The 20,516-nt window shown below is 43.3% G+C and overlaps 1 protein-coding gene across 2 annotated transcripts in view; it reads left to right on the top strand.

Moving 5' to 3' along the window:
• Positions 1–1,029: 1,029 nt before the first annotated feature.
• LOC122549383 (adenosine deaminase-like) overlaps positions 1,030–20,516 on the top strand; it is a 61,096-nt gene continuing 41,609 nt past the window's right edge. Inside the window, exons 1-2 of one of the 2 annotated variants that reach the window (XM_087985993.1) lie at positions 1,030–1,234; positions 3,726–3,787. In XM_087985993.1, coding sequence (XP_087842119.1) covers positions 1,193–1,234; positions 3,726–3,787 — 104 coding nt within the window. In that variant the 5' untranslated portion in view covers positions 1,030–1,192. The remainder of the gene's footprint in view (positions 1,235–3,725; positions 3,788–20,516) is intronic. The other variant, XM_043689116.2, reaches the window with a different exon arrangement.

Below are 20,516 nucleotides of genomic sequence, written 5' to 3'. Positions count from 1 at the left end.
AATGAACCTTCTCTGAACTGCCTCCAATGAAACAATATCTTTCCTTAATTTTTAAAATCATGAGGCGAGTGGATAGGTTAAATAGACAAGGTATTTTCCCTGGGTTGGGGGAGTCCAGAACGAGAGGGCATAAGTTCATTTGTGTTTTTGTGTCTGATTTACAGCATCCACGGTTCTTTCGGGTTTTCCTTACTCACCTTCTGTCAGCCTAAGTATCTATCTGACTTACCATTCAACTTTGGTCTTTATTTTGTTCTTCTCCCTAAATGATTTGTTTGATCCCTACATTATTCTCATTCCTGTACTTGTACCCCACCCCTGACACTTCCTTAAGGATCTCGCATTCTTTTCCAGTGCCACTAATTCATTCATGTTCCGCGGTCGTAACAAATAAACAGCTTTCCATCCAACTTAATCTCTCTGTCCAGTTGAAACTGTCAGCCCTTATCAGCACCTTACACTGGATCAAATGTGAGAAATGCTTCTCGTTTTCCGTATTTCCATTCCATCGGTAAGTTCTCTCCCAGTGGTGTAGAGATATTGAAAAATAATAGGTCAGCAGGTTTCTAGTTGGCATATAGCTCAAATAAACGGAAAGCGTATGTTGCAATGCTAAGTTTGACTTGGTTGTTGAGAATGAGGCAGGAACATAGCTCCTACAGTACCGGAGCCACCCAATGTTGCTTGAGTCGCTTTTTCAATGGAGCAATTCGAAATGAACCTCACTAACTTGCCCGAGTCTTGTATCTGTCAGTTGTCCTTCAGAAAGTGCATATTTTCTCCTTTAAAGAGTGCATGCTTTTGGATCCTACCCCCCCCCCCCAAAAAAAAAACCCGATAAAATACAACATGCCTTTGGGGAGTATGATTAATGAGATCATGCTTAACGATGATGTCTGTTACTCGTGTATTCGTTTCTCAGAAATATGTTTCACATGAGGCGACTTTATTGGACAACACCGGGGAGATGTTGCAAATAGAGTGGTGGCGAAAGTCATTGTTTATTCTGGCGACTTTGACAATTAGGCAAATTTGAAAGCTTGGGTAGAGCTATCCTTTCCAGTGAAAAATAAGCAGCAAGATATTGAGCAATACAAAGAGGCGTGTTTTTGTTTATATCTGATGTCAGCCAAAAAAAACAAGCTGCACTTTAAATGAACCGCAGTTTGCTCGTACCCTACAGATTCTGAGTATGGCAGGAGTAACCTCAAGAGCAGTCTTCACTAAACCCAAGGTAAGACGGACTTTAAAGTGACGGTCGTTTCTGCAGGAATTCCAACCTAATGTGTGGTGTCCGTTCAACTTTTTGTTTTGGCAGGGAGTGGTTGTTTAATTTAAAGGACTTTCCCATCCCTCACTGCTTTAAACATTTCGGTTACGTTTACTAGATGTATGTTTTCATTGACTGTCACACTGGAGGTCGCCCCCCGCCCCCCCCCCCCCCAAAGATTTGTTTGATTTTTTCCAAACGTCCCGTTGAAAAATGAATTATCTTGGGAATATTCATCCAGCCGCAGTGATTTTTCCTGCGGTCATTCATCGATTGAAGTTAATGCACACATTTAATATACTGGTGATGTTGGATGTGCAGTATGTCAATTCTAGTCTGAGGTATTCAATGGATGTCAGCGGCTTTAGTTTATAGCATCATAAAGTAAGAAAGAGATCCTTCAGCCAATCCACCACCAAAAATAAAACTGCTACCTTCACAAGGATGTTGCCACGATAGGAGGGTTTGAGCTGTAAGGAGAGGCTGAATACGCTGGGGCTATTTACCCTGAAGCTGGAGGCTGAGGGGTGACCTCTGGAAGTTTATAAAATCGCCAGGGGCATGGAGAGGGTGAATATCAGTGGTCTTTTCCCCAGGGTAGGTGAAGCCGAAACTAGAGGCCATAGGTTTCAGGTGAGAGGGGAAAGGTTTAAAAGGGACCTAAGAGGCAACATTTTCACACAGAGGGTGGTACATGTATGGAATGAGCTGCCAGAGGAAGTGGTGGAGGCTGGTACAATTACAGCATTTAAATTGCATTTGGATGGTTATATGAATAGGAAGGGTTTAGATGGATATGTCCCAAATGCTGGCAAATGGGACTAGATTAATTTAGGGCATCTGGTCGGCATGGACGTGTTGGACCGAAGGGTCTGTTTCCGTGTTGCCCATCGACTCCAGTCCCACTTTCCTGCACTAGGCCTGGAGTTAGCCTTGAATGAAGTGACCCTTCAAGGGCTCATCAAGTACTTGTGAGGGTTTTTGCGTCAACTACCCTCATGGGCAATGCATTCCAGACAACTACTGCCATCTTGCGGCAGGTTCAGAACACATTTTGTGCAGTGCTAAATTACTTAATACTGGCGTTACATTTGGAATGTCAGTGCACAGTTATTCAGATCGAAATCAGGATGTGCACAAATCATTGTGAACCAACCCAGATTCTGTTGTATAGAGAGGCATGCCTTTTTTAAAGGCAACTCCAATCAAAGACTACACTTGTAGCTAGCAAACAATAAATATACCAATTATCATTTTGTATCAGTTTTTCAACAATTAAAAATTATTAGAGGTGATTCTTCAAGTTAGCTGTCACGCTGCTGTTTACAAATACCCATCCAGTTAGTAAAGTCCCATCAGCATTTGACACCAATTGTTATTAAATCTGTAAACTTTGAAGAAAAAGCTTGTTTACTATTGACATGTTGACCAGCCTTTGTTCGGAAAAACGATGACCATTTCACACTACCTTAAATATGTTGAAAACCAAAGTACTACAGATGCTGCAATAAAAGCCAAAAGTGCTGGAGAAACTCAGCGTTGATAGCGAGAGAAACAGAGTTAATGTTTCAAGCCCAATATGCCTTCAATGAAGAGTATCTTAAATATAAGCCTAGGATAAGTCAAAGTGCCACAGAATGCACTCTTGTATCCTTAGTTTCCTATAGCTAACATTCCTTCACACTTTAAACACGTGATCTTTACCACCATATGACCATACAAAGTTGCAGAACATTTTTTTACAAAAAATTATCTGGATCTGTGTCCTAAAAGGATGATCCCAAATTTTTAAACAAAGTGCTTTGTGTGTCAAAGGTGTGACAAGTGCAATGGGAGTCTGGGAGTATGGTGCTGGCACAGTTTGGGTTTTGGCACCATATTTGGTACATTTTTCAATATTCCAATCTACACTGACTTCATTTCTTTTCAAGATCATGTGATTACTTGCCTCACCTTCCAAGCTTCAGATTATCCAAGAAGACTGCCTATTGGCCCGCAGATTCGGTAGGGGGCTAGGAATCTTGTTTTCAGTGTCTTTGTGCACCATCGGGGGATCTGGCAAGGGGATCCACAGAAGATACACCTCTGCTGCTGCTGCCATTGGCACCTCAACACAACCTCTTCAGCAACCCAACCTCCCTGACATCCCAATCTCAACCCATCTACTTGACTGTGGAAGATCCAGTGTGGTACTGGCTGTGGCTGCACTCTCAGATACTGAAGAGCTGCTGGTCTCAGACTGGAGGTGGTACCTCCACCCTGCACTCGATGATTCCATGAATCAATGTGCCCCCTGAGGACAACCAAGATCCTGCTGGCACTGGGACACTTAATTTCATCAGAGTAGTTAAAATGTGCGATTGCATGGGTGACACCTGTTTCTGTTGTGGAAATCAGTTCACATGCCAGCCGTATTAAATCCCATCTATTACGTTGCTTTGTCTCTCTTTTACAGGTTGAACTTCACTGTCATCTTGATGGGGCCATAAGACTTAAAACTATTCTGCACTTTGCCAGGTATGTGAATTAGTGCATGTTATTCCAGCTTATCTTACTGTCTGTGCAAAATAAAGGCTTCATTATGGCTCTTTGGCATTGGGAAGAGTATCAGTGAGATTAATTATTCCAGGTTCTCATCACCCTCTGTAATGTTTCCTTCTCCCAGTGTATGATCCCACAATGTATGAGAACACTCACTCTTCCAATTTTTTTAACAACCCAGCTACGAAGGCCCACGATCAATGATCGTGTCTCAGTTCTTCACAACCGCCATGAGCTCCAGTCTCGAACTCAATGGGTTGCTCGGAATCCCAACATCCTGTGTTTTCTCAGTCTCTGTGCACTCCAACTTATAAATAATTCAGCACACCTAACTTTGAGCTTTGGTTAAACTCTTCCAGATTCCCTCATGCGATTCTAGATCATGGCATTTCTATAGTCATGCTGGTTCATGGCAATTCTCCATTTCCTGCTTGTTTGCATTTTCCAGGGCTGTTTTCCACTGTGCAACTACAAACCCATGTTTGATGGAGTGACTGGAATGACTTCTGCCCTGCAGATTTCTTAAATTGAGTTCCCTGATTGGGGCTGTTGGGAGCCCTGGCTGACAGATATAAACAGGAGTCCCGAGGTTCTGCTAACTCTTGGAGCCGGCTTTGTGTTAGCTGGGTCAGTATCATGTACCATGCATATGTAAATAAAGGGTGACTTGGTGACGGGATACTGGCCTTTGTGGAGCTATTTCATTCACAGTACAAAACTTCATTATTGCTGAAAGGCACATTTTGCTGAAACTTTTCCTCTTGCTCATATCAGGGCATTTTGTGAGAACACAAATTATCACTCAAATTTTTTTTCTTGCAAAGTATCCCGATGAGTGCAAGATGGAAAGTTTTGACAAACTTTTTGTCCGGTAAATTCCTGGGAAGTGTTGCTGAACAAAGAGACCTTGCAACGCAGGTTCATAGCTCCTTGAAAGTGGAGTTGCAGGTAGATAGGATAGTGAAGAAGGCGTTTGGTATGCTTTCCTTTATTGGTCAGCGTATTGTGTACAGGGGTTGGGAGGTCATGTTGCGGCTGTACAGGACATTGGTTAGGCCACTGTTGGAATATTGCGTGCAATTCTGGTCTTCCTATTGGAAAGATGTTGTGAAACTTGAAAGGATTCAGAAAAGATTTACAAGGATGTTGCCAGGGTTGGAGGATTTGAGCTATAGAGAGAGGCTGGACAGGCTGGAGCTGGTTTTCCCTGGAGCGTCGGGTGACCTGATAGAAGTTTACAAAATTATGAGGGGCATGGATAGGGTAAATAGGCAAAGTCTTTTCGCTGGGGTCAGGGAGTCCAGAACTAGAGGGCATAGGTTTAGGGTGAGAGGGGAAAAATATAAAAGAGACCTAAGGGGCAACTTTTTCACACAGAGGGTGGTACGTGTATGGAATGAGCTGCCAGAGGAAGTGATGGAGGCTGGTACAATTGCAACATTTAAGAGGCATTTGGATGTGTTTGTAGGGATATGGGCCAGGTGCTGGCAGGTGGGACTAGATTGGGTTGGGATATCTGGTCAGCATGGACGGGTTGGACCGACAGGTCTGTTTCCATGCTGTACATCTCTATGACTCTACTGAAATCTAACATATCTTGCCAGACCAAAGATCCATTCATTCCATTATAAAATATCTCCTTACAAACTTTCTGTTAAAGTTTTCACTGAATCAGCTATTTGTTAGCTCCTCTCTGACTTCCTTTATCAGTGATGGCCTCCAAACTATTGTATGCTCCCCACCCCACCCCACCCCACCCTTCCATCCATTACGCTGAGTAAATACATTATCATGCATGGCAGTAAACACACACAAAAACAGATATGAGAAGGACAGAAGAGGGACAAAATTGAAGGGAAGCGACAATGACGAAAAAGGGAACTGCAAAAATGGAATTATAAAATAACAGACTGGAGTGCTTTACACAACACCAGAGAAGAAAACCAAATGAGCAAGTCAAGAATTAAGACAAAAAATGCATGGGAGACATAGATACACATTTCTTTGATTGTTGGTGATATCAAAATGGTCTGAATTTTAAAAAAGGGGGAATCAATAACCTCCATCTTTTTGCCATCTGACAAGGGCAATTAAAATCAATCCTGTAAGTTCCTTGTGCTCAATTTTACCATTTATATACTTTTGCAAATATGTCACAGTAACTGTGCAAATTACCCAGGATGACAGCAGCTCCTTTGCTCTCTGCCAGCTGAGTAACTCTCTTTCTTTCTTTTTAACAGCTTCAGCAGTAACAATAGTGACTTCTATTTATGTACTATCTTTATCATAAGGAAACAAAGAAACATAGAAAATATGTGCAGGTGTGAGCCATTTGGCCCTCCCTAGTCTGTACCACCATTCAACATGATCATGACTGATCTTATAACTTCAGTCTCCCGCTCCCGCTTTCTCTCTATACCCCTTGATCACTTTGGCTGCAAGAGACTTGTCCAGCTCACTCTTGACAAACTGGCTCCAACAGCTTCCAGTGAGGCTCACAACTGAGTGAAGAAATTCTTGCTCATCTCAGTTGTGAATGGCTCACCCCTTATTCTTAGACTGTGATCCCTTGTTCTGGATTTTCCCAACATCGGGAACATTCTTCCCGCATCCAGCCTGTCCAGTCCCATCAGGATTTTATATGTTTCTACCAGATATCACCCACCCACCCCATTCTTCTAAATTCCAGAGTACAAGCCCAGTCGATCCAATCTTTCTTCACATGTCAGTCCTGCCATCCCAGGAATCAATCTGGTGAACCTTTGCAGGACTCCTTCATGAGCAAGAATGAGCTTCCTCAAACTAGGAGACCAAAACTGCACATGATACTTAAGGTGTCCCCTCACCAAGGCCATGTATAACTGCATTTCCAGCGATCAACTCAACACGACATCTACTTCAAATCTACTGACTCCCACAACTACCTCGACCACACCTCCTCCCACCCTACCTCCTGTAAAAATGTTATCCCTTAGTCCCAATTTCTCTACCTCCACCACATCTGCTCCCAGGAGGACCAATTCCACTCCACTAGGTCTCCTCTACACTAGGGAGACAGGACGCCAACTTGCAGAACATTTCAGACAACATCTCCAGGACACCTGCACCAAACAACGCCATTGCCCTGTGGCCGAACACTTCAACTCTTCCTCCCACTCCACTAAGAACATGCAAGTTCTGGGCCTCCTCCACTGCCAGATTCTAGCCACCCGATGCCTGGAGGAAGAATGCCTCATCTTCTGCCTTGGGATCTTCCAACCTCACGGGGTCAATATTGATTTCACCATTTTCCTCATCTCACCTTATCCGAGATCCAACCTTCCGACTCGGCACTGCCCTCTTAAACTGTCCTATCCCCTGTCCATCTTCTTTCCCACCTATGCGCTCAACCCTCCACTCTGACCTATCACCCCACCCCCTCCACCTCCATCTACCTATCGCATTCCCAGCTATCTCTCCCCAGCCCCATCCCCTTCCTACTTGCCTCTCAGCCCCCTTGGGTCTCCTGCTGAACAGCTTATGCTCAAAACGTCGACTTTCCTGCTCCTTGGACCACTGCCTGACCGGCTGTGCTTTTCCAGCACCACACTTTCTGACTGTGATCTCCAGCATCTGCAGTCCTCACTTTCTCCCTGTATAACTGGAGCAAGACATCCCTACTCCTCTACTCAGATCCTCTTGCTATGAAGGCCTGCCATTAGCTTTTCTCACTGTCTTCTGCACCTGCATGCCAAACTTCAGCAACTTTTCCACCATGAAACATCCTAAAGAGTTTCAGAGGAGCTTTATTAAAGCAAAATTCATACCAGATAGACGATCAAAGAAGTTGTTATTAAGGAACATCTTAAAGGCGAACAAAAAGAGAGGTAGTGAGATTTCAGGAGAAAATTCCCAAGCTTCCCTAAGACAGCTGAATGCCCAGAACCAGTGTTTCTCAAGAGACCTCTAGAAACACATGAGCGTAGATGTCTTGGAACATTGTGCGCCAAGAGTTGACAGAGGGAAACAGGACTGAAAGCAACAAATGCTGCAGATCACAGCAGGTCAGGCAGCACCCATGGAGAGAGAGCAGGCTAACGTTTAGACTCTAAGTGACTGGTCATTAGAGCTGATGTGAAGTGTGGAGGGGGCAGCATTTATGCTTTAACTTGGTGGAGGGGGGAGTTGGTAGGGTGCTGCTAGAGAAAAGATGTGGATAGTTCAGGTTAAGTGATTGGGATGTGAGAATGGCAGAACAATGGTGTGTCTCCTGCCAGATGTGAAAGATCAGTAACTGGGTTGGGGGAGGGGAGTACATGATAATTAGCTAAAAGACCAGGAAGAAATTTTCACAATAAAAGTGTTGAACTCAATAAGAAGCCCAGAAGGCTGTAAAGTGCCTAGTCTGAAGATGAGATGTTGATCCTCCAGTTTGCGCTGTGACTCACTGGAACACTGCAGCACACTGAGGACAGATACATGGGGTATGTGAGCAGGATGTTGTGTTAAAATGACCAGCTACAGGAAGATTGGGGTCCCTGCTTGCCCACAGACCGGAGGTGTTCCACAAAGTGGTCACCCAATCTATGTTTGGTTTCTCCAATGTAGAGTAGGCCACATTGGGTGCAGTGAATACAATACACAAGAGTGTAGGAGATACAGGTGAAATGCTGCTTCACCTGGAAACGCTCTCTGGGCTGTTGGATGGTGAGCAGGGAGGAGGGGAAGGGGCAGGTTTTGCACCTTCTGCAGTTACATGGGAAGATGCTGTGGAGAAGAGAGGTGGGGTGGGGTGGTGTTGGTAATTGTGGAATGGACTAGGGGTGTCTTGGAGTGAATGATCTCTGCGAAATGCAGACGTGGTAATGACATGAAGGGATGTGAAAACATGGATAAGGGTCTTCAAATGGAGGTGTTGCTGGACTAGAACCAGTGTAGGTCAGAATGTACCAGGGTGTTGGGTGAACAGGGCTTAATGTGTGAGGATGTAGGTGGTAGAGATTGAGATGGCCTCAAGTAGATGGTGGATATAATGTGATAGGTCAGTCAGGAATTAATTGGGGTAGAGAGAAAGTGAGGACTGCAGATGCTGGAGATCAGAGTCAACAAGTGTGGTGCTGGAAAAGCACAGCAGGTCAGGCAGATCAGAGGAACAGAAGAATTGACGTTTTGGGTACCAAGGACCAGATATAGATGAGAATAAAGAGGGGGCGTCTGTTGGAAAAGGTATGCAACTTGGAAGTGAAGCCATTAAAGAGACTATTAACAGATAGACAAGAATAGAATCAGTTGAATGCATTCCCTTCTGCTGAACAATAGTGGAGAGGCATTGCGGGAGGGTGATATGGTTGACCATGTCTTAGTCTTCAGGCAAGTTGGAAAAAAACAAGGAGGGAAAGTTTACTTTTGTTATAATCATGCGGGATGAAAGTTGAGAGTTTGATTTTAAAAGTTTCAGTTTCTGTGACACCAGCAGAACATTGATTGGAGGGTTTCAACCATGGTATTCCAGGAAAGGTGGATAGAGCTTTGGAAGGTCGCAACATACTTTTGAGTAGAAGGGAAAGTAGGAAATGTAGCATTGGTTTTGCAAAGGTGGTCAGGTTAAGGTTTTTGTTTTGAGGACTGGACTGATAACAGCTTCAATGGAGAGAAGAATGATACTTAAGGGATATCCCTGAATAAAATTGGCCAATGTGAGGATCAGGAGGGATAGTAAGGTGATCAGTAGTTTGGTGGGGAGTAGGAATGAATGAGCAGGAGGTGGATGTCACGGACATATTTACCACAGAGAGAAAATCACGGGCGATCGAAAACAAACCAGAGGAAGATACAAATTTGAGATTGGAGCAGGGGAACCCTGAAAGGAGGATTGGCTCAGCAGACTACTAGAAGGAAGGAAAGTGGCAGAAACAACGAATTCAATGGTGACAACCTTAGCACATAAGAAGTTCACAAGCTTCTTGCGCGTATTATTGAAGATTAGGAAGTTAGAAGAAAGAGACGATTAAAAGCATGTTTTAATGAAGCTGAAGTTTATCTTTGCATTCCAGCATGACCCTGAAATAACGGGCAGTGTTAACAGACTGAGTTGATGTTGACTTGACAAATGATGGAAAACATAGCTAGATGAGAAGGTGTCATAATCTCTCAGTCAGGATAGCATCAAGGTCATCACAACCTGCAAAATGTGATCACAGATTGCAAAGACCTTTGTTGATCCTGGGGGAAGATATTTAGGCAGGCAATGCACGATGACCCACTGTCAGAGTGCACAGCAATGGAAGAGTTGAGATGGACAGGAAGAAGATTGACAAGATTAGCCTTTAGTAGGCTTGCTGGGCTGGAGATGGGAGAGAGAGTAGGATGAGGCAATTGTGGCTGTTGCTGGGAATGAGACAATGTAAAATGTGTGGATCGGAAAGGCTGCTGACATCACTATTATACTCTCCGCAAAACCACAGAAGACCCAGAAGCAAGAACGCCTACACCAACAGGTTTAGGAACAGCTTCTTCCCTGCCATTATTAGACAGATGAATGGACTATCTAATTTCAAATAATGTTGAGCTTGTTAATGTTGATCTTGCTTCACACACCTCCTGTGCAGTGTAACCTGTATGCCTCACTCTATCTAACCACCCTATGATCTGTTTGTCCTTGCTTACCATAGCCTGCCTGTACTGCTTGCAAACAAAACTTTTCACTGTGGTTAGGGACACACAGAACACAAAACATTAGAACATAGAACATTACAGCAAAGTACAGGCCCTTCAGCCTTCGATGGTTTCACAGGGTGGTGCAACAATCTGAAGCCCATCTAATCTACATTATTCCATTCTCATCCATATTCTGGATTAGTGGTGCTGGAAGAGCACAGCAGTTCAGGCAGCATCCAAGGAGCAGCGAAATTGACATTTCGGGCAAAGCCCTTCATTCTCGTCCATATGCCTCTCCAATGACCGTTTAAATGCCCTTAAAGTTGGTGAGTCTACTACTGTTGCAGGCAGTGCGTTCCGTGCCCTTATTACTCTCTGAATAAAGAAACTGCCTCTGACATCTGTCTTATATTTATCACCCCTCAATTTAAAGCTATGTCCACTCTTGCTAGCCACTGCCATCAATGAAAAAGGCTCTCATTGTCCAACTTATGTAACTCTCTGATTATCTTATATGTCTCAATTAAGTCACCTCTCAACCTTCTTCTCGCTGATGAAAACAGCCTCAAGTTCCTCAGCCTTTCATTGTAAGACTTTCCCTCCATACCAGGCAATGTCATACTAAACCTCCTGTGAACCCTTTCCAAAGCTTCCACATCCTTCCTATAACGCGGTGACCAGAATTATATGCAATACTCCAAACGTAGCCGCACCAGAGTTTTGTACAGCTGCAGCTTAATCTCATGATTCCAAAACTCAAACCCTCTACCAATAAAAGCTAACACACCATATGCCTTCTTAACAACCCTATCAACCTGGGTGGCAACTTTCAAGGATCTATGTACCTGCACACCGCGATCTCTCTGCTGATTTACACTACCAAGAATCTTATCTTTAGCCCAGTACTCTGCATTCCTGGTACTCCTTCCAAAGTGAGTCACCTCACACCTTCCTGCATTAAACTCCATTTGCCACCTCTCAACCCAGCTCTGCAGCTTGCCTATGTCTCTCTGTAACCTATAACATCCTTCATCACTATCCACAACTCTATCGACCTTAGTGTCATCCACAAATTTACTAACCCATCCTTCTATGCCCTCATCCAGGTCATTTATAAAAATGACAAACAACAGTGGACCCAAAACCGATTGTTGACGTACCCCAATAGTAACTAAACTCCAGGATGAACATTTACCATCAACCACCACTCTCTGTCTTCTTTCAGTTAGCCAATTTCTGATCCAAACCACTAAATCATCCTCAAGCCTATGTCTCTGTATTTTCTGCAATAGCCTACCGTGGGGAACCTTATCAAATGCCTTACTGAAATCCAGAAACGCCACATCAACCACTTTACCCTCATCCACCTGTTTGGTCACCTTTTCAAAGAGCTCAGTAAGGTTTGTGAGGCACGACCTACCGTTCACAAAACCGTGTTGACTATCTCTAATCAATTTCCTCCTTTCTCGATGATCATAAATCTTATCTCTTATAACCCTTTCCAACACCTTACCCACAGCGAGGTAAGGCTCCCTTGTCTATAATTACCAGGGTTGTCTCTACTTCTCCTCTTGAACAAGGGGACAACATTTACTATCCTCCAGTCTTCTGGCACTATTCCTGTAGACAATGACGACATAAAGATCAAAGCCAAAGTCTCAGCGATATCCTCCCTGGCTTCCCAGAGAATCCTAGGATAAATCCCATCCAGCCCAGGGAATTTATCTATTTTTACACTTTCCAGAATTACTAACACCTCCTCCTTGTGAACCTCAATCCCATCCAGTCGATTAGCCTTTATCTCAGTATTCTGTCTTTTTCTATTGTGAATACTGATGAAAAGCATTCATTTAGCACTTCCCCTATCTCCTCTGACTCCATGCACAGCTTTCCACTGCTGTCCTTGATTGGCCCTAATCTTACTTCCATCATTTTCTTTGTTCCTGATATACCTATAGAAGGCCTTAGGGTTTTCCTTGATCTTATCCGTCAATAACTTATCATATCCCCTCCTAGTTTTTCTTAGCTCTCTAGTTCTTTTCTGGCTAACCTGTAACTCTCAAGTGCCCTAACTGAGCCATCACATCTCATCTTAACATAGGCCTTCTTTGTCCTCTTGATAAGGGATTCGATTTCCTTAGTAAACCATGGCTCACTATCACCAAAGTGCTCACCTACCTCCAAGTCTAACACCTGGCCAGATTCATTACCCGGTACCAAATCCAATGTGGCCTCTCCCCTTGTTGGTAAGTCTACATACTGTGTCAGAAAACCTTCCTACGCACATAAGACAAAAACTGACCCACCTAAAGTACTTGAATTGTAGTACAGGGGAACCTTGATTATCTGAACGAGAGGGGCGGGCACTTTTCATTCAGATAATTGATTATTCGCTTAATCGATTCAATGCCTTTACTCCATGGGGTCGGAGTTTTCTATTAAGTCTGCTGCCTGTTCAGACTAGGCAGCAGCACACTGCGTGTGAGCCCCCACCGCCCATCCGCCCTCAAACCCCATCCAACACCGACCCCCCCCAAATTCCTGCTCGACCCCCCGCCCGCCCCCCAACCTAGTCCAACAATTTCCCCGCCCCACCCCCGCCCCCGTGCACCCCTGCCCCCTCTCCGGGGCAGCCGGACTGGGCACCCACAATAAGGCTGCTGCTGCTCCTGCCTTTTGGTGGGGAGAGGGGTGAGTCTCCAAATGGCGCGTGTGTACACACACCACACACACACACACACACACACACACAACTTTTTGACAGGTTCCACCTTTGCCCTGTACAGGACAGTGTTGGAGAGATTATCTGGGGAAGGGGGTTTAAGAAACACCCTTGTATAGGACTCCAGGGAAAGTGTGGGGAGGGGGTGGGAGGTGAGTCATTTAGAGAAGATGCCTGCGCTCCCATCAGTCCAGGACTGTTCTCGGCAGCACTTTTAATTACTGTAAACAAAATATGCGATCAGTGTTGGAGACACGTCTTTGATGTAATGTTTCTGTTGGGACCTCGATCTCCTTCGGATAATCTGATTTTCGGATAATTGGTATTCGGATAATTGAGGTTCCCCTGTATTTCCAGTCAATATTAGGAAAGTTAAAGCCCCCATAACAACTACCCTGTTACTCTCGCTTCTATCAAGGATCATCTTTGCTATCCTGTCCTCTACATCTCTGGAACTATTCAGAGGCCTATAGAAAACTCCCAACAGGGTAACCTCTCCTTTCCTGTTTCTAATCTCAGCCCATACTACCTCACTAGACGAGTCTTCAAATGTCCTTTCTGCAACAGTAATACTGTCCTTGACTAACAGTGCCACACCCCCCACCTCTTTTACCATTTTCTCTGTTCTTACTGAAACATCTAAATTCCTGCTCCACCCATGTCTCTGAAATGGCCACAACATCAAAATCCCAGGTTAAAGTGAGGACTACAGATGTTGGAGATCAGAGTCAAGATTAGAGTGCTGCTGGAAAAGCGCAGCAGGTCAGGCAGCATCCAAGGAGCAGGAAAATTTGACATTTCAGGCAGGAACCCTTCATCAGGATGAAGGGTTCCTGCCTGAAATGTTGATTTTCCTGCTCCTCGCATGCTGCCTGACCTGCTGCGCTTTTCCAGCAGCACTCTGATCAAAATCCCAAGTACCAGCCCATGCTGCAAGTTCACCCACCTTATTCCAGATGTTGTTGGCATTGAAGTAGACACACTTCAAACCAACTTCTTGCTTGCCAGAGCTTTCTTGCGATCTTGAAATCTTAGTTCTGACTTCATATTCTCTCAACCTACTGTATACTCGATCTACAACTTTGGTTGCCATCTCCTGCTGAATTAGTTTAAACCCACCCGAAGAACATCAGCAAAATTCTCCCAACACGATATTGGTACCCTTCTGGTTCAGGTGAAGACCATCCAGTTTGTAGAGGTCCCACTTACCTACAAGACTACAATAAATCAAATCAAATCATATGGGAAGGATGTTGTGAAACTTAAAAGTGTTCAGGAAAAATATAAGGATGTTGCCAGGGTTGGACGATTTGAGCTATAGGGAGAGGCTGAATAGGCTAGGGCTGTTTTCCCTGGAGTGTTAGAGGTTGAGGAATGACCTTATAGAGGTTTATAAAATCATGAGGGACATGGATAGGATAAATAGACAAGGTATTTTTCATGAGTTTGGGAAGTCCAGAACTAGAGGGCATAGGTTTAGGGTGAGGAGGGAAAAATATAAAAGAGATCTAAGGAGAAACTTTTTTACTCAGAGGGTGGTGCGAGTATGGAATGAGCTGCCAGAGGAAGTGGTGGAAGCTGGTACAATTGAGGCATTTAAAAGGCATCTTGATGGGTTTATGAATAGGAAAGGTTTGGAGGGATATGGTCTGGGTGCTAGCAGGTGGGACTAGATTAGGTTGAGATATCTGGTCAGCATGGATGAGTTGGGCCGAAGGGTGTTTCCATGCTGTATATCTCTATGACTCTATGACTGTAAATCAAATGAAGCCTTTGGAGATTGCTAAGGAAGCTATAAGCTCATCTAAGATTGTCAAATGTAATTGCTGGCAAAAGAACAGGAAGTTCAAGGTATTTTAAAAGGTTGAAACAGGCATTTGGGAGAGCAGAATAATTAAGACAGGAGAAGCAAAAACAGGCATGGTAATAAAAAGTGTAATCCAAGAGGAGTAAATATAAAAGAGACTGTAAAAATTGAAATTGAGTGATGGATTCAGGTTCAGAGTGGCAGATAAATGCATAACTAATGGACACAGGGAGAACTCAAGTGATGTAGCTCTGAGTACATAATAATTGAGAGGATGCATAAAAATCTTGATTGTAAAACACAAGTTGATAGAAGGCTAGATGATAGAGTCCAGAGTTAAAGTTAACAGTTGCATGGTGGAATAACAATTTGCAATAGGCAGGGTGAGGTTAGAATGCTACATTGACAAAACTGTTGACTAGGCGCAGTGAGCAAAGTTAGGGAGGTATTGGAGTGCAGACTGTCAGAGGAGTTCTGATAGCAACCATTTTGCAGGAGTACAGAAGGCATTCAAAACTGTTTGCAGAGCAGAAAAATGCTAAAATTGGAGGTCAACATGAAATCCACACACAGTAGAGGTTTATCTTAAGGAGAGATTGCAACTGGGAAACCAAATAACCAGTGGCTAGTCATGAGCTCAGCATGTGACTGACATCAGTCACTCATCGCAGCGGTCGAGGACAGACAGAAACTTGGTCAAATCTACCTGAAACTGAGCTAAATATCCAACCATTTCACATTAAATGATGAAACTGCCCAACCGCTAACAAAACGTTTTCTACTCTGTTACTCGCAGGATATCTAAATCTATCCCTTGCAAGATTTTAGATTTGATTAATCAGCAAAAATGCATATTCCTGCCACATTTGTCCTGTCGTACAACTTCTTGCAGCCACTTCCCTCTCTTACTTCCTTAATGGCAGCTATCCAAATATTGTCGCTTTTAATATTGGAATGTATCAGTGTCAGACTGCAATATCAACAGTATTTCTTTCCAATGTGCTGACACTGTTTCTGAACCTTTCTGATTTATGGGTTTTGTAAAGTTGTATGCATATGTTTAACTGTGCCCCTCCCCTCCCACCCCCAGTACCATTGTAGAAATTTCAATGTTTATATATGAAAAAAAAGCAGACAGACCAACAAAAAGGTAAATCTTTTGAAAAGCACCACCTGATTCCTCCATCCACGCGATCCAAAATGAGTGCTCTCTGGTCCATAAGTTGTTCCAGTCCCACTATTAATTGTATTTTTTTCACAAACTAGCAAATGAGACATACTGATGTGATTCATGTTGTACACTTCAAGTTGAAGCTTCAGTCTGACCAGTATGTTCATTTCCAAGTATTAATGCTTTTTAATGATTTAACCCTCTGTTAGTTCCCTAGTTTACTTTCATTTTAACCCACCTTTATGTCTACCTGCCCATTTAGCCCATTTGTACTTTGTGTTACAGACGGATGCAAATGGTTTCAAAGAAATGGTGAAAGAGGCTATTGGAAACAAGAAGATACATTTTCCACTTGTGTGGAGGCTTGATCGTTGATTATGTTGAAAGCAGAGATTGATAGATTTCTGGTATTAAAGACATCACAGGATATAGGAAACCTACAGGAAATGGTATTGAGATGGAAACCAGCAATGCTCTAACTGAATGGTGGAGCGTACTCGAGAGGTCCATTGGTGCAACCCTACTTTTATTTCCTATGATTCTAAGTGTGATTCTAGTCCTAAACCTGACCCATTGACAAATTAATGTAAGGCAAGTTATGCTCACAAAGAGTAGTAGGACTACAGAGAAGTGAAATGTACCATCTGTTTGGCAACAAAAAGATCATTCCCACTGACAATAATTCAGATTTATAGCACGCTTTTCTTGATAAAAGCAGTTCTTAATAAGGTGGGAATCAAACCGAAAAGAAGCAGTAATGGGAAAGCTTGCTTTCAGAGATGGAGGGACAGTGGAGACCAAGGTCATTTTTAAGTGACCATTTGAGATCAAGAGGTTGTCAGCAGCAGGAAATAAGCAATTGTTAGAAGGAGAGGAGAGTACAGACAGTTGAATTTGGCTAAAGGAGAATGAAAAAGGGCCATGCAGTTATCTGAAGATGAGAATGGATCTTGGAGTCCAGTCACAAAAACATCAAGGGTCAGTCAATCTCAACACTGAACTGTCAGTCTGCATCATGGTCTCAAATTTCTGGACTAGATCTTCACAATTTTTTTTCATGGAAGCAAAAATACTATCAGAGAGCCAAGTTGGACACAAAAGAAAGAAAAGGAGAAAAAGCTGCAAACAATCAGGCAGAATCTGTCGACAGAGGAAATAAGTTGTAACCTTTCATGCCTAATAATTGGGCAGAAAAGTTTGCAAATAGGTGGATCAACAATGGGATATTTTCAAATCTGAAATGAAAATAAATACATTCCTGTGAGATGAACAGGGAATAGGATTCAGTGGATACATGGGAGAGTTCAAGGTAAAGGGAAACCTTTAAAGGGGAGGATATGATAAAATTAGAACATAATGTTAATATATGAAATTTCGAAGTAGTAAAGAAGTGAATAAGGAGAATAAAAGGTCAAAAATTGTAATGAAAGCAATTTTAGGAGATAAGAAAGAGAAATGTTAATTCAAAGTTTGTGCGAAGATTTGTAGCTCGGGTGCTCGTTGTTGTGGTTCTGTTCGCCGAGCTGGAAGTTTTTGTTGCAAACATTTCGTCCCCTGGCTAGGCGACATCATCAGTGCTTGGGAGCCTCCTGCGAAGCGCTTCTTTGATGTTTCCTCCGGTGTTTATAGTGGTCTGTTCCTGCCGCTTCCGGTTGTCAGTTTCAGCTGTTCGCTGTAGTGGTTGGTATATTGGGTCCAGGTCGATGTGTTTGCTGATGGAGTTTGTGGATGAATGCCATGCCTCTAGGTGGGAGCTATCCTCAGGAGCTCCTGGCTGTGATCTTTTGCCTTTGGTGGAAATACCTACCAATCACGTGCCTATTTTTCTATAATGTCACACTTCAACACTGTCAGGTGGAGACAGGCGATTTTGAAGGGGTTCTTTACTTCTGGGCTTATCCCTTGTGGTCATTGCCCTCCTCATGCAGGTTCATGTTCTCTTTATAAAGCTTCGGTGCCAACTCCCTCAGTGTTTGAGAAACTGCTGATCCTGCTGTCTCTCCCTCTTCTGCTGTTTATGAAGCTGCTGTCATAGAGTCATCCAGAACAGAAACAGACTCTTCTGTGCAATTCATCTGCGCCGACCAGATATCCTCATCTTACTTAGTCCCATTTGCCAGCATTTGGGCCATATCTAAACCCTTTCCATTCATGCACACATACGGATGCCTTTTAAATGTTGTACCCGCCTTCACCACTTCCTCTGTCAGCTCACTCCATACAGGCACCACCCTCTGTGTGAACAGGATGCCCTTCAGGTTCCTTTTAAATCTTGGCCCTCTCACCTTAAATCCATGCCTTTTAGTTTTGGACTCCTCCACCTTTGTAAAAACACCTTGGCTATTCACCCTGTCCATGCCCCTCATGATTTTATAAACCTCTATAAGGTCACCCCTCAGCCTTCAACACTCCAGGGGAAACAGCCCCAGCTTATTTAGTCTCTCCCTGTAACTCAAACCCTCCAGTCCCAGCAACTCTCTTGTAAATCATTTCTGCACCCTTTCAAGTTTAACAACATCCTTCCTTTAGAAGACCTGCCAGAATTGAATGCAGTTTTCCAAACATGGCTGAACCAATGTCCTGTACAGCTGTAACATGACCTCCCAACTCCTATAATTCAGTGTTCTGACCACTGAAGGCAAATATGCCAGATGACACCACCCTGTCTCCACTCTGAAGGAACTATATGCTTATTACCTATGTCTCTTAGTTTGGCAACACCCCCAGGTCCCTACCATTAACTGTATAATTCCTGCCCTGCTTTGCCTTACAAACATGCAGCTACGCACATTTCTCTAAATTTAGCTCCATTTGCCACTCTTTGGCCCACTGGCCCATCTGATCAAGGCCACGTTGTATTCTGAGATAATCTTTGTCGCTGCCCACTCCACCATCCATTTTGGTGTCATCTGCAAACTTACTAACTATACCTCCAATACCCTGGTGACTCACATTTTTTAATTTCAAAAATATAGATAATTTGTGAATAAAGTATATTTTTGAAATAAAAAAAATGTCAGCCACCAGAATATTGGAGGTAGGTTTCCAGATGACACTAAAATTGGTCGTGTAGTGGGAGTGAAGAAGATAATCTAAGTACAATGTGGTCTTGCTCAGAGAATTTGTGAATAAAGTAGAAGTAAATACGTTCAAAACTGTTCAGGGTAGATTTTGTGCAGAAAATAAAGAGGAATGTTAACACTCATCAATAGACCTTCTATCCAGTTGCAACAAAAAAATCATTTTCTAAACACGAAAGGGAAGTATTTACTTTCCCATTAAGGCTTGCACTCTGTCTCACACTGTTTCAGATACGCAGAGTTCTCCTCTTTCTCACTCGTTTACGTTATGCTGATTGTCCGCAGGTCCTCCCCTTTACCACTTGTCTAGGAATAGTATGTGATAGGAATGTTAAATTTTGTAAACAGTTATACTTTAAACCATATAGATCCAGGATAGAATGGAGTTGGGATTCATGTTGACATGGGAATGGGCTTTGTGGGAATGAATCCATAGCAAGCCACTGTAATATCAGTGTTAGAGGGCTTTTGTTAACATACACCTGAATCTCATAGGTCAGTCTGCAGATTCTGTGACAAAGAGAGAAAGGTTAGAGATAACGAATCTCAATTGTTCATCATAAGTGGGAACAGGCACTTAGATAAAAGAGATTTTAACAAGCCTGAAAGATTTGATTTCATTTATTGTTGTTGCATGTACCTAAGTACAGTGAAAAGTTTATTTTGCATGCAGTACAGGGGGATTATACCAATAAAGGACATACAGATCATAGTTTGATTGAACAGAGCGAGGTGTTCAAAGTTATGGCTGCACAAGAGGTACATAAAAAGCAGGATCAATATGAGATTTGAAATTCACGAGGTCCGTTCAGGCATCTAATAGCAGCGTGAAAGAAGCTGTTCTTGAACCTGTTGCTAGGTGTGGTAATGCTTCTATATCTTCTGCCTGACGGAAGAGATTGGAAGAGCTTATAACTGGGTTGGGAGAGGTCTCTGATGATGTTGGCTGCCTCTTCATGCAATAACAAGGGCAGATGGAGTCAATGGATGGGAAGACGGATTGCGTGTTGCTCTGGGCTATGTTCACAACTTTCTGTAATCTCTTACAGTCCTGGACAGAGCAGTTGCCGTACCGAGCTGTGATGTACTCAGATAGAATGCTTCAAAAGTTTGTGAGGGTCCTTATGGACCTGCTCAATTTCCTGAGCCTGCTGAGGAATAAGAGTGGTTGTTGTGCCTTCTTGACTATCACATCAATATGGGTGGTTCAGGACAGATTGTTGGTGATCATCACTCCTGGGAACTTGATGCTTTTGACCCTCTCCACCTCAGCTCCATTGATGTTGGTG

This window comes from Chiloscyllium plagiosum, unplaced genomic scaffold (assembly GCF_037043375.1).
Source record: "Chiloscyllium plagiosum isolate Xiang-an unplaced genomic scaffold, Cpla_swu_hap1 HiC_scaffold_4, whole genome shotgun sequence".
Taxonomy (NCBI): Eukaryota; Metazoa; Chordata; class Chondrichthyes; order Orectolobiformes; family Hemiscylliidae; genus Chiloscyllium; species Chiloscyllium plagiosum.
Note: the sequence above shows the minus strand (reverse complement) of the source record. Positions and strands in the feature narration are given on the sequence as shown.